The following is a 14,271-nucleotide window of genomic DNA, read 5'->3' as shown; positions in this document are numbered from 1 at the left end:
CTTACAAAACAAATGCTGCCCTGACCCTTTTTTTTTTTTTTTTTTAATTTGCATATGTGTGGACATTTTTGTGGAGTATTACAGACTGCACGTTACCGCATCTCTAAAATACCAACTTCTAACGACTCCTACAGTGTGTTTGCCTTTATTGAGAGTTGTGATGTTTTTCTAATACAGCAGGAGTGTGCTGATGTTTTATTTTTTTAACAAATTTTGCATAAATATTGTGTTGTTGTGTGCTTGTATACAATCTTTTTTTCCCCTGCATTTTTATCCATGTATTTCTACTAACTACTGCATGTCCCGAGTGTCGGTACTGTTGTTTTAATTAGTCCGTAACATCAATTTTCTGTATTTTAAATCTGAAGAATATCTGTGTCCCACTATTCAAACCCAGCGCAGCTATGAGGCAACATAACATTTAAATTCATTTTACTTAATCTGATGTCATTTGTGTTTAGACCACTCAGTCTCTTCAGACTGCAGCGTTCCTTCAAAGGTCACTCACTTCTTCAGCTTCATGTAGTTGTCATTGACGACCGGTCTGCATTCAGCTCTGTGCACCACCATCCCCTCCAGACTGATTTCATCTACAACAAAGACACTGACTCAGCTGCTCAATCATGATCCAGACACACGCACACAGACACACTGAGTATGTTGAAACAAAGTCTTCATGTTATCCACTTTTTGTTATTGTAAGAGGAAATCACTTGCAAATATTTTAACACCACACCACACAATTTTGTGACTTTCTTGCTCTTATCATCCGGATATTTTTTCATTATTTGTTTGGAGGCTATTGGGCGGAGGGTGGTAGTGAGGGTGGGGTAGGGTGGTTATAAAATGGCAACATGGCAGGAATGGGGTTGGAAGAACGAGGGCCTGTTGTGTGGCGTGGGGACAACATTACATATATTGTTATAAGGATGTAATTTGCTGGACCTTCACAGTACGTTTCAAGGATGTAGTACAAGCAATACAAATTCTATCACGAAAAAGGGTTAGAAGTCTACACTTCAAATGAATCTAAGTTGCCTCCTGTTCCGCCTGATTGAGCCAAAGTTTGCCCTGGAGGAGACCAAAAGCCCCAGCGCTAACTCCAACAGAGCTCAGCAGAGACCAGACAAAGTACCAGACAGTCATCTCCGCAGCGCCATGGCCGTTTACCGAACAGTCACCAAGGGCCACTGGGGAGGAACCACAGTGTTGCTCCACGTGAAGTCACACTCACAGCAGTGGAAGCTCTCTGTGCAAACAGGGAGGCTATGAAGAACCAGGTGAATTGTGGGATTGTGCTCTCATCCGTCTCCACAGAGAGCCTTTACCTTGAGCCTTTGAACACCAACAGACCCATTGCTCTTCCAGTCGTTGTATCATATTGCACCCAGTTTCTGAGGAAATGCAAAACATTTCCTAATATCAAAGTTTATGGTATGCTGTAGAATCATTGTAGAGCTGAAATGATTGGTCAAATAAGAATTTTCTTTGAGCCATTTATTAAGATTAAATAAAATGTGAGAATTTGAGGCTTTTCTTTGTTTTATGTCATTGTAAACTGAATATCTTTGGGTTTTGGACTGTTGGTCTGATAAACAAACAATGTGACATTACTATGGACTCTGGAAACTTGGGAAGGGCAATTTTCACTATTTCCTGTCATTTTATACACAAAATTATTAAGTGAAAAATAATTGACAGAGTAACTGATAATGAAAATAATCTTTAGTTGAAGGATTAATACATTGTTTCTTCTTAGCATATATTACATAGCTTGTTTATTAGGTACACCAAGCTAAATGCAGTACAACACAACAGTCTTGCAATAAATCCTGCATTTATGAAGCTTATACCTTTTTTTTTTGGTTGAGAACAGATGTATTAAAAGCATGTTATTATGTTAACATCAATTACCGATCACCATTTCAGACATAGTGTCAACACAGAAAAGGCTGATATGCATGACCATTATGTCAAAGTACGTCAAAGACATGATGTTTTCTTGCCTCCCTAACATTTGCTCTCAGTTTAGGGTTAGTTCCGTTTTGTAAATTAACATCTGTGCATGCTCATAGGGTTTTTAAAGTCCACTTCCTCTACTCACTAACTGGTTTTGGAGAAAGCCCTAAATATGGCAAACCTGGGCATGAGCTACATGACATGGGATTTGACCTTTCATCAATTAAAAAAAAAAAATCAAAAATCACTCAGTCATTACAACGCTAGAGAGGCTTTATTAAAAGTCTCCGAAAGCCTTCGAGCAACCAATAGCCCGAACCTGACCTGAACCCAACGAAAGATCTGTGTTCTGATATGAAAACTGCAATTTACCTGCACTTTCCCATCTGACTTGACACAGCAGGAGAGAATGTGGATAGACAAAAACTTTGTAAATCCAGGTGTGCACAGCTGGCAAAAGTAGCCTCAAAAATACTTGTAATAGTAAATGGTGCTTCTACAAAAAGTAGATTTAAATGAATGACCATGTACCACATGTCACGGAGTTCAATTTTCTATTTTTAAGAAATGCGCAAAAATATATAATTAGGAATATTAGACCGATACAATGCAACAAAACTGGTCAAAAGACAAGCTGCATCAGTGTTCTCCTTAAACCGGGAATCAGTGTTTCCATGATGGAATAAAATCTGAAGAGCAGGACAAACAGGCTGATATTCTATCCCATTCACACATTTTGGGAGTATGTTTTTAAATTGAGAGATCTATAAATCAGATCTATAAATCATGTGGTCCTAGATATTAATAAATAAAAAGCATCAAGTCAGTACATTTCAGCCTTGAACCAGTTATGGTCCAGGCAGCCTTCCACTTGCAGCTTGAAATTTTCAGCTCTTACTGATTCACCTTTAATATGGTCTTTTCATTTGCTGCATTTATTTTTCAAGCTGTTCTTTCATGAGGTGCTTAAGCCAATTATTCCACTGTCCAACCCATAACCTTTTTCCTAAACCATTTTAATGACTCTAGTGGTCCCCTCCAGTCACAACTGCAACCCAGTTGCATTGTTTATTTTTTTTTTTGTGTGTGGAAATTTTGAATCAACTGTTCAGAAGATGCTGGAGTCCAGTTGGTGAGCGTTGGCGTTATATTGGAAACAGCTCTGTTTATTGTGGATTGTTGTATGATTTGGCATCGTTTGTATCTGGACACAAAAAAAAGGTCTGAGAAGCCGCTACATTTGAGAATCACCAGTTAACAAAACCAGCAGAAAGAGAGTGAGAAGCACAAAGAGCAAACAGAGAGAATAAGTCTACAGAGAGCTGTAGAGGTGAACAACCCGGTTAGGAGGCACTGGTAGCGAATAGTCCCTAGTCTGTGTTTCCACCTGTTATTCCACTTATTGTTTTATTGATATCCTCCCACATGAAAAAAGAGAATGTAAAAAACAATTTGTCTCTGCATGTTGTCTGTTTAAAGCATCCGCACATGCACAACTAACCTCTTTTCAGACTGTACAGTCTGAAAAGAGGTTAAATCCAATGTTCTTCACTGTTCTCACTGAATTCACAAGAGCCTTTTCTTCTGGCAGCGAAGCATTTTTCTATTCATCAATTTTTTATGTCTGAATTTATTGAAGTTGTGCCTGTAAAGTCACTATTTAATGATTTATGAAATGATTAAATGATGGGAAAATAATTTAGTAGCTTAACCACCACTCAGCCTCAACATGGTTAGTACCTACCAAAAGTGCTCCAAGGAAGGACAACTGGTGAAACAGCGATACGGTCATGGACACCCAAGGCTCATTGATACGCGTTGGGACCGAAGGCTGGCCAGTGTGGTCCGATCCCACAGAGGAGCTGCTGTAGCACAAATTGCTGAAAACAGTGTTGGCTATGATAGAAAGCTATCAGAACACACTGTGCATCGCAGCTTGCTGTGTATGGGACTGCACAGCTGCAGGCTGGTCAGAGTGCCTATGCTGAACCCTGTCAACTGCCAAAACCGCCTACAATGGGCACATGAGCGTCAGAACTGGACCATGAAGCAATGGAAGAAGGAAGCACGGTCTGAGGAATCCTCTTTTCTTTTACATCATGTGTATCACGTCCTTAGTGATGGTGGACCTGATCGCTTTCTGGGTAACATGGATCAAGGAGCAAGGAAAAGTGAAATAGGAGAAATGACATGTACCCTATGTATTGATGGCCCTTACGTTTGCTCAAACTTGGTGCTAACATTTCTTAAACACCCCATCAATTCGACGTGTGCGAGTGTGTCCAATTAATATATGTGAAACCAACTAAAAAAAAGACAAATTTAAGTAATAATGCTAAACTGCAGGCAGCATGTCTGTTGAGTGGCTATATATGTTGACCCAGCTCTTTGAGTACTTTGTTTGTTTGGGAGAATAACACTTCACTCTACTGTACCACTTTGATAGGGCCTTTTTGTTTTTATCTTTGAAAGTTACATATTTTATTGTGCTATGAATTATGTAAATTCTTTAAGCGCTGTCTAGTTTTATGGTGAGTTGTTACTGTTCTAGTGATCATACACTAATTGGTACTGGTAAAAAGGTTTTCTTTTAAGTGGCTACTTGTATGATGGTGCTTGTTAGCAAACCTGAGCCTTTTTTCCCAAAGAAAATTTGTAGCAGTATAAAGCTTGATCCGTCCTGGTAAAAGTTAAAAGTAATAAAAATTAAATGCTGGTCCCTACACTGACCCATCTCGCCAAGTAAAGGATAAGGCTGGCGCTTTTTACCTAAACAGAATGAAATGGTGCAGTTGTTGGGGCCTATTTTCATCACAGGATTAATACGCATGTGGTGCACAAGAACGAAGCCCCGTGGCACAGAGGAAAAAAAATACACAGTATCAGGCTGTGACCGCACAAAGCAGTACTTGTTAGTAGGATCGAGTCATTGTTGGCTCTGCTCCTCTCATGGGATATTCTGACAATGAGAAAAAAAAAAAAAAAAACAGACAATACCAGCCTTGATTTGTTAATCAAATGTCCAATTCAGTGTTAATCAAAGCTGAACAAAAGCAGGTGCAACAGCCACAATCACCATAGTAACCGTCACATGCTACCTGACATCACGAGTCACGCAACATTCCATCAAGTGCCTGCAAGAGTCCGCTTTTAATCTTGAGGCAACAAAGACTTTGTAGTGCGTGTCACAGATCTCACTAATGTTGATCATTGCCTTTTCCACAAATGGATGCGATTATGTGCAATTATTGGCTGGTGAGTGCCAGAGCGCTTGCCAGCTACATGTCTAAAAACACACCCACACACAAGAAACGTGTGCACACATGCACAAGACTACTCAATATCCGACCCTAACATCCCTGTTGTGCAGTAGTTATGGTCAAAAAGGGTCAAGGCCATACACAAATGAGGACTGCTTCACTCCTTTCAAGTCTTCCTGTTTCCTCTCTCCAGGATCCAGAGGGACACTATGTAGGAGAGAAATGCCTCGCTAAACATGGACACACACATACTGTAGACTGAGAGAGGACCAGCGTTGGTTGTGTATGACCACAGTGAGTATAGCTCAAGGCAGCTGTGTGTAGAAGGAGCACTTGAGATAAATAGAAGACTCCTGCATGTTTGCTTCACTAGAAAAACTCTTAAGTGCCAGATCAATGTGGTTGTATGCACCTTTTGCAGACATTCAATATCCTAATTCTCACATGCGCCTGCCATTCAGACGGCATAAGACTTTACTACGCTTTATCAGATGAATAAAAGTCAGTGCTGAGATTTACCACCACATATCCGCTTTTTCGTTCCACACATTCGTCTTCCTTGTCGAAGCCATGGCGCCTACATTCCCCACAATGCACCTCGAAAGCGGACAGTTCAGATCGGAGATTTGTGTGTGTAATGCCAGAAGCGGCTAATATAGCCTTAAGGCGCTAGCCTCAAGCAGAGATGAGGAGTGGGCTACTGAGGTCTGGTAAGATCTCATCTTTCTAGAACCCCCAGATTTTTTTGCAAACTTGCAGTCTGCAGCCCTCACTGACAAATGTATCTGACTTCATGCAGCTCCTTCTGGAACAACAAAAGATTTATATACATACATTTTTTTCCCCACGTATGCAGTGTAGTTCTTTCCAACACCTGTTAGCAGACATTGATGTGTAAAATCAGTGGAGTACCTCTTTAAGTAACATACAAATGATTAACAAAACTAGTCACATTCACTGTTCTTCTTCTTTAAATTTTCTATTAGATGCAAACAAAATTCTACTGTGGTCCAGGCCTGTCATACAAGGGAAAAATACTTGCTCAATTTAATTATGATGACTTATGCTAAATTAATTTGGAGTTTAAATGTGTTACCAATCGAAAAAATGCATAAAATAAATAAAACTTAATGTATAGTACCAGCAACAGATTTTATGGTTTGTAATACTCTGGAAACTTGTCATGGTAGCAACTATTTTATCCTTCATGAGGAAAACAGCAGAAATATGGCGTTCCCGTTAAGTTATCTACTACGAATGTGTGCTTGTATTTATCCGATTGGCTAATGCAGTGCCTTGGCAGATGGCGTTGCACTGCATTGCAGTGTCAACTTTTTTGACACGACCTTGCATTATTTGAGACTGGACTGGTTCCATTCAAATGGATGACAGGGCTGCGTTTTTACGCACAGCGCTATTGTCGGTCCGAACGCAGCCTTACAGTTGCCTTGGGGTTTTAATGTAGGCTGCAGTCCATGGGTGATATCCTCCGTTAATGCCCGACAATTTAACATCTCCTATAATTGTATTCTCTGGAAGAAAATGGAAAAAAGGGATCACCAGGTCCATTTCTGGGACTTTATTTCTGTCATGGCTCTGTGATGATGCAGTGTTGACAGCTGTACAAGAGTTTACATTGTTTCAGGTCCAAGTAGAATTTCTTGTGTAAAAGTGCAAATTTGGACCTGATGGTGATGATTGGCAGCTGCTGGTTATGACGTTCCCCAGTGCAACATATCTGGATGTATTTGGTTTGATGTCCTTTACATGTGAACAAAACCGTTGCCGAGGGATAACAGCCTATATTCACTTTACACTTGGTTTTAGCTGTAATCACTCTTCTCCCACATTGTTGTGTAACACACACACACACACACACACACAGGCTCTCTGCCTGCCCATCATGTCATACTCTAAATTACAGAGGCCTGAGTTTAGCACAAATAGTGTCAAAAGACAAGAAAGCTAATGCAGACACACATGACTATCTACTGAATCTTAATGCTACTGAGTGATCCACAATAAGAACAAGACTGACAACTGATCAGTAATTTCTGCACTATATCATGTCTTAAAGAAGACACAGGGCCCATTACACTGTCTGCATTTTTGCCGCTAATAATGGATCTTCAGGAAAGTTCAAAGTTTCACTAAAAACATCAGGATTCATCCACAGGGTACCGTAAGACATTAGGTGTTGGGTGGACCTCTCCTTCAACTCATGTCCCCATGCTTGGACCCTGCAGCTAAAAAGACAAAATATACTGTACATCGAAAATCAATCATTCATTCCTACCTCAGAATTCCCTGTCCACTGGATGCAGCATGTGCCATTGTTGTTCAGATTGGGGCTTTTTCAGGTTATTTTCTCGTTTTGTCTATGACATGTGAGAAATTAGTGAAAAACACCAGTTACAATTCCAGCATCACATCATTCTCTGAAACAACTGCTGTATCGTTGTCTTAGTGAATTTAAGATGCTTTGTTTCGACTGATGTTTAGAGTTGTGCCATAATTTCCCCATTTTTGTCTCGTTATTTCCTTACTTACTTACAAATACCACAAATGGAAATTATATAAAACAATATATTACTAAATTAACAGACCTCCTGCTTTAACCCCAGTTCTGTCCCTGAAAGAAATCCTCAGTCTTTCTTCAAGTTCAAATCTGCCATCAAAACCAACTGAAGAGGCCCCACTGCAACTGAATCAGAGACCAACTGATGAATATGAATTTCTTGAAGGCAAATAATGAAATATTTTTCATGACCATAATAATTTTATTCCTAGGAAACACTGCTAACAATTGAAACAAGACACCGCAACATCTGTATACTCATGAAATTAAGTGTACAAGGTACCCATAGTGACATTCTTTATTTCTCTGTAAAACTACACTCATCTACTGCACTTCAGTCCCTTTACAATGTTAAAACCTCTTAATACACAATTAACCGGCAAAATAAATAAGGAAGCTTATCAAAGTGTCTTTTTAATACAAGGAGATCAGACCATTGAATTATATCCAAAAAATGGTAACACCAGATTATTTGTGATTTTAAAAAAAACAAACTATTATTAAATGAAGGGAAATCGGGAAAACATACATGAATATGTAGATGGAAAGGTAAGACAAGACATTTAAAGGCATTATATTTAGCTAATTCTTTAAGAGTAGAGAAGTGAAAAATGGCCGACTGAAGACGGCAAATGAAGAGAGAGACAGATGCCAGGGTGAGGAGGTTATTCCTCCGCCCCCTCATATTCATCTCTTACCTCCATCTGCTCCGAAGCCCTTTCCTCAAAGCTCTGACCTTCCTAATGTTAAAGACTACAAATAGCTTGCCACCCACCAGGCCTCCATCCACCATCGCTGTCTCTGGATAAACTATCCCCCCTCATCTATACCAGCCACAAACACAAAGAGCCTACGTACAGTGGAGTTAAGCAATAAACACAAATACCTTAAAGCCCGATATCGGCACACAATATGGATGCTGCTCCTCAGTATTGTAAAGCTATTGCTGCCTAACAATTGTTCCTTTTTTCTTATCAAGGTTTACTAGCCTTTAGGTCCTTTTTTTTTTTTTTAAACAATATCTGACGCACTACACATGCTGCTTCTGTTGCTGTGCCTCAGGCTACTCATATGACCTGGGCTCTCTTTGCTCTGAGATCCCTCTCCAATAAGGCTTCTGGATGATTTCATTCTCTCTCTAAAACTAAACTCTGTTACTTCTGACCTCGACCAAGATCTGACTGAAGCCCCGTGACCTCCTGGTTATAATGCCAGTGTTGGAGTTGGGTTTTTTTTTTGCTCTCAGGAACGGTTTTTGTACGAATGACATGGGACCAGGTGTATAAACAACGTGTACACACAAAAACGATGAATACGTCATTTCCCCACACATGAACAGGTATCGATAAAGACAGATGGTGCAGTGAGAATGCATAGCTCAAACCAAGCATACGCACCGTTTTCTGGAGCCAGCAGCAGGTGATATAATGAGGTGGAAATGGAAATATAAGGTGAGAGTTGGAATATAATCATAAAACACTTGTTTAAGTTGTTAGGCAATCTTCCTCATTGTTTTACTTTTGCAGTCTACAAAGAATCTGTACAGTACCCAGAAAAGGCAGATACACTACACAATAGAATATAAAACTCCTACTACTCGACTGAGTAGTATATATATGGGAAAGCTGGACTAGAGGACTGCTCACACAACCATTTAAAATGGCAAAATTTCGCAGCAATTGCCATCAATTACAGTGGAATCGCCGCAATTAGTGGATTCACTCACAGGGGCCAATTAAATCTGCACAAATGTCTCACATCAAGTTCAACTTTTGTAAGATTTGCCCTGCAAATTTGCACAGTCATGTCAGTTCTAACCTTTGGGAGGATGCAGAGCCAGAGAGGAAAAAAGTAAGGGGTTGCAGACTGTTTCGAGACAGTAACTGATAGCAACAATTTGTCTTTTAAATAAGCCATGTGAACGTACTGTCTCGTTAAAGAGACTGAGCTAAATGAGCCCGCTAGTGAGTGGAAACGGTGTACATTGGTGAACAAAATGCCAGCGGAAAGTCAACAGAACAGTAGAAAGAAAATAGAAAGAAGCGCCAGGGGCTACTTTGACTGATTTAGCGGCTAGCTCGCCAGCTAAGTGCCCCAGTAGTTCACCACATAGCCCTGCAAGTGCAGTCATTATGCTACCAAACAATTCAAACCATGTGTTTTGCAAACATAAGAATTATTTTCACCATACGGCTTTCTGGTGTGATCAGGCTTTAAGAATACCAACTCAAACTCCTGGAGAAAGTTCTTTTGGAAGAAGATAACATATTTTGTGACTCCAAAATTGAAATTTATACAAAGGCGTTCTCTTTTTTTCCTACTGGCAAGAGACCACTAAAGAAATAGTGAAAATATTTAGAATTGTTGAGTGCTGTTTTGTTAAACTGTACCTGGGCAAAATCCCAGACGAACACAGAATGAATATGTCTATCTTAAAATAGTTTTGGCTGCTAGCAAGAAAGCCATCGCACGGAAATGGCTGCAGACGAATGCTCCAACAAGGCCGAATGTACTGCAATTCTCAATGAAATAAACTGCACGGACAAACTGACCTTTATCTTAACACTAAAATATGAACAATATGTAAAAATAAATAAATAAATAAATAAAAAGACTATATACACAAGTATGCGTGACCATAAGTTGTACCCCCTTGCATACTGTATGTCATTCAAAGACCCTGTTCTTGTAGTATTGTGTTGCCCATGTCAACCTACACATTTCACCTGAAAATATCAGTGAAAATATTGTTGCAACTATATTGCACAATTCCTTTTTGTGTGATTGATTTAATCATTCTATTTATTTAAAATAAAGTCTTCTTTTTTTTCTCAGAGTTTATGAACTTTTCATTTTATCCTTTATTTTGAAGCCCATCTAACAATATAATATGAGCAATGTAAACTACATCATTACCTTTCTGATCTCACTGCTAATGATGCTTTACAGGTACATGTGATGAGTCAATGATACAGGTGCTATAAATAGTCACTGCCGTGCGCTTAATGACAGCTGTTCTGGCCTTGTCGGAGAACTTTGAAGCTGCGACACAACTGGTGAAACTGCACTAATTCTCACACACACACACACACACACACACACACAGACAGTAGTGACAGGACCTTGTCTATACACAATGACAACAAGGAAGCAATGGCAGAGGGGGGGTAAGTCGCTGATTGGATCTCCAAATATAAATTTCCATTAGAGCTCATCTCTACCAAGCCCAGAGGCTGCTTCATTAAGGAACTTTAATGATTCCATTCATCAACTTTGAAGTGATTTTCCGATGTCTGTAACTGTATTCAGCCCACTCGTTTTGATTTGAACATGGATAAGCACCATCCATATGCAGCAAATAGGCTTCAAAGTGCTACTAACAGAGAGAACTGGTGCACAATTTAATTACCAATGGATTGGACTGCTCTAGTCTATTTTTCTATTTCTCACCCTTAAAAACTCATTGGCTGTTTTCAAGTTTTTCCAAATGGTGCATCGTGGGTTTTAAAAAGGTAAACCGGAATACAGTATATTTTAAGACTACAGAAAATTAAAAATGGATTACCAGGTCCATTTCTGTGTGTTGAAAGACCACCTTTGCACATTCAAAATGTAATCTTATTCCCTAAATTTTAATTTGTGCGGGATTTTAATGATTTGTAGTGGCTTTATCGATGATGATATAGGAATTCATTGTATTGATTTGTTGGTAATATGACATCCCCTTTACTATCTTCACATGAAGGATGACAATGAAAATATGTCTTGAAATTTATTGTTGTGTCGTTGACATTTTTTCTTTTCTGTGAGATTGGGCATACTCCTTCTCATAACATCAAATAAACTAAACTAATTTTTTTTTTTTTTTAAAAACAAAAATGAATGAGATTCCCATAGAAAAATCAAAAATCACGTGTAATAATAATTGTGTTTTTAATGTTTTTACATTTTAATGTGAACCTCTCTACAGTTATATTAAAGCTGGGGACACTAACAATTTTTTTTTTCAAAAATGTGTGATGGTTTAACTTCTGTTTAAATAATTAAAATGATTAAATATTAAACCAATTTAATGATATGAATTCAAATCACCAAGCTAAAAAAAGAGGTTAATATTTCAACCTGGTGTTATCATTTCACCTTGACTCTACACATCTAATCTTTTTCTAGCCTGGACTTACTGTTACTGTTGCATTTGTGTCTTTTACCTGTGACACCATGCCTGACTTTTTTGGGTTAGATTAACTCTAATCCTTACACACACAATCCGAGTCTATATAATATAGGTTTAATAATATAATAGACAGATTTCCATAATGAATCAAGCAGAAGATTGACAGCTCTGAGCTCATATAAGACCCTATTTTAAGTGGTTGCCATGCCAGCTTCACAGCAGTAAGTGGCTTCATGTTACACCATAAGTTCTTAGAGCATCTCTATGAGTAATTCACCACCTTTAAGAGGGAAGGAGGGTCCTTGCTTGCAGCATTTTGGGTAACTTAATTCAAACGTCCTAAACTGTCAAAGAGACACAACAGCTGTGACAAAAAGATTCTCACTGACTTTGAATATAACAATCGTCCTCAATGAGCCAGTTTTAATGAACAGGAGGCAGAAAGCGGGTCAAACCTCCCACAATCCTCTCTGCTTCATCTTGGCCTCGTTTGCAATTCCAATTGAGTGTTGTTGATGATGATGCCACTAATCACTTACGATTAGAAAATCGCCACAGAGGCAGGGAGTCATCACTCTGGGATCCTCTCCCAGATGAACACAGACACAGAAAGAAAAGCAGCATTTCCATAACCCACATCAATTATCACTGCAGTCACTGTGTTTGAATAGATTCTTTCAATTAAAATGATTCTTAATTCTCTATGCAAGGCTCTTCCATTTTCAGCAATAGCTCTGAGGTGTAACTGGTTGATAACCTGATGCACAAATGTAATACATCTGTTGCTCACTGTTTGACTTAGAGAGAGTACACAGTTCACAAAACCCTATTAATTTATATCAATAGTTTGTTATTGAATGGAAAAGAGCATGGATGACTTTTGTGACCAACCACTCACAAGCTTAAGAATAAAGGCTATCTATCAAATTTCTTTTGCTAATACTAATGCTAATTTATGAGCACTGAAGAGGTCTGAGTTTGATTATCAGTAGCCTGCCCGGGTCTTTGATGGCTGCATTACAAAAACAGAGACGACCACCTTCTCAACCGTGTTTTGGGATGACTGTACAATATCTCACAGGTCATGATAAATGATGTTATTTTACATTTAATTCAGAATAGGGTAATTTTAGCTTACTGTACTATTTGCAGCTGCTGCTTTCTTGTAAGCTCTAACTTCCAAACACAAATTTGATTTACTGCATATTCTCTTTGGACCATTTTGAAATGTATTTCTTGAAAGTTTTAGAAATGTGGGTCCAGAAAAATATCATCCTTTCCTTTTTCATTTGTGTTGCTAAATAAAAAGAGATGCAAGTAACAGTACCTTCATTTCCACACCTACTTTGCGTGTGAATAGACCTGAGAAGTGGAATCAAGTGAGATCTCACAGTCTTTAAGAAAAGCAAGATCGTGGGTTCCAGGAGGGCGGATATGAGCATCACCATGACCGTGCAGTTTGCAGGGCTTTTCTCAACAAAAGACACCTCTTCTGTTTGTTCTGTGGGATATGGCTCTAGGTAGAAATAACTGTGATTTGGTGGTTTGAGGAATATTATAAAAAATAATCACCAGCCTGTAGCACAACAGTTACAGAACTGAGTGAAGTTGCATGCAGCAACGTTAAGAAACGTCCATCCATCGGTCTTTGGCAGGTGGAGAACAGGGTGGTACAGCTCCTGTGTTGAGTCACTGTCATGAAATTAAGCAACTGTTTTCAAGTCCAGAGGTTTCCGATGAGGTTCTAAACAAGGGTCAATATTTTTTCTGTACACTGAGTATTTTAAACTGTCCGGCTTTAGAATCTGGAGATTAATCTATAGTAACAATCAAAAATAAATATAAGATATAAACACCCCTGCAAAGCAAGCGCACTGTCTCTGCTGCCCTGCAATGAAAAATGCTTCCACAATCCAGGTATTCGGTCATTGTCAGACTGCTGTGCAAGTGCTGATAAATTATGCAGATTGACTGGCATGGCTTTACTGGTGTAAAAAAAGCATAAATTTAGTGTGCAGGCTATCCGCACGACTGTTTATTTGTGTTAGAGAGTGTTTGAGAAATAAGAAGTTAATCCACAGTACAGTTAGTTTAACATAGGAAAGTGTTTTCTGCAATTTTCTACTTCTTCCCCTGTGATTTTTGTAATTTTCCAAAAGATGGTACCCAATTAAAACACTAACAAACATGAAATCTGGCAAAAATGAAGGTGGTATCCTACAACAAATTAAATGTGATTATAGGTTTTTTTTTTTAAAAAAAAATCATTATCTCACCATGTGGGAGCTGAAGCAGCCAGA

The 14,271-nt window shown here is 38.8% G+C and overlaps 1 protein-coding gene across 1 annotated transcript in view; it reads right to left on the bottom strand.

Annotated features, from left to right (window-relative positions):
- Positions 1–14,271, bottom strand: part of LOC120801133 (general transcription factor IIF subunit 2-like) — a 43,886-nt gene that overhangs the window by 3,337 nt on the left and 26,278 nt on the right. The window contains exon 5 of the mRNA XM_040147696.1: positions 509–590. Coding sequence (XP_040003630.1) covers positions 509–590 — 82 coding nt within the window. The remainder of the gene's footprint in view (positions 1–508; positions 591–14,271) is intronic.

Source organism: Xiphias gladius, chromosome 16 (genome assembly GCF_016859285.1).
Source record: "Xiphias gladius isolate SHS-SW01 ecotype Sanya breed wild chromosome 16, ASM1685928v1, whole genome shotgun sequence".
Classification (NCBI taxonomy): domain Eukaryota; kingdom Metazoa; phylum Chordata; class Actinopteri; order Istiophoriformes; family Xiphiidae; genus Xiphias; species Xiphias gladius.
Note: the sequence above shows the minus strand (reverse complement) of the source record. Positions and strands in the feature narration are given on the sequence as shown.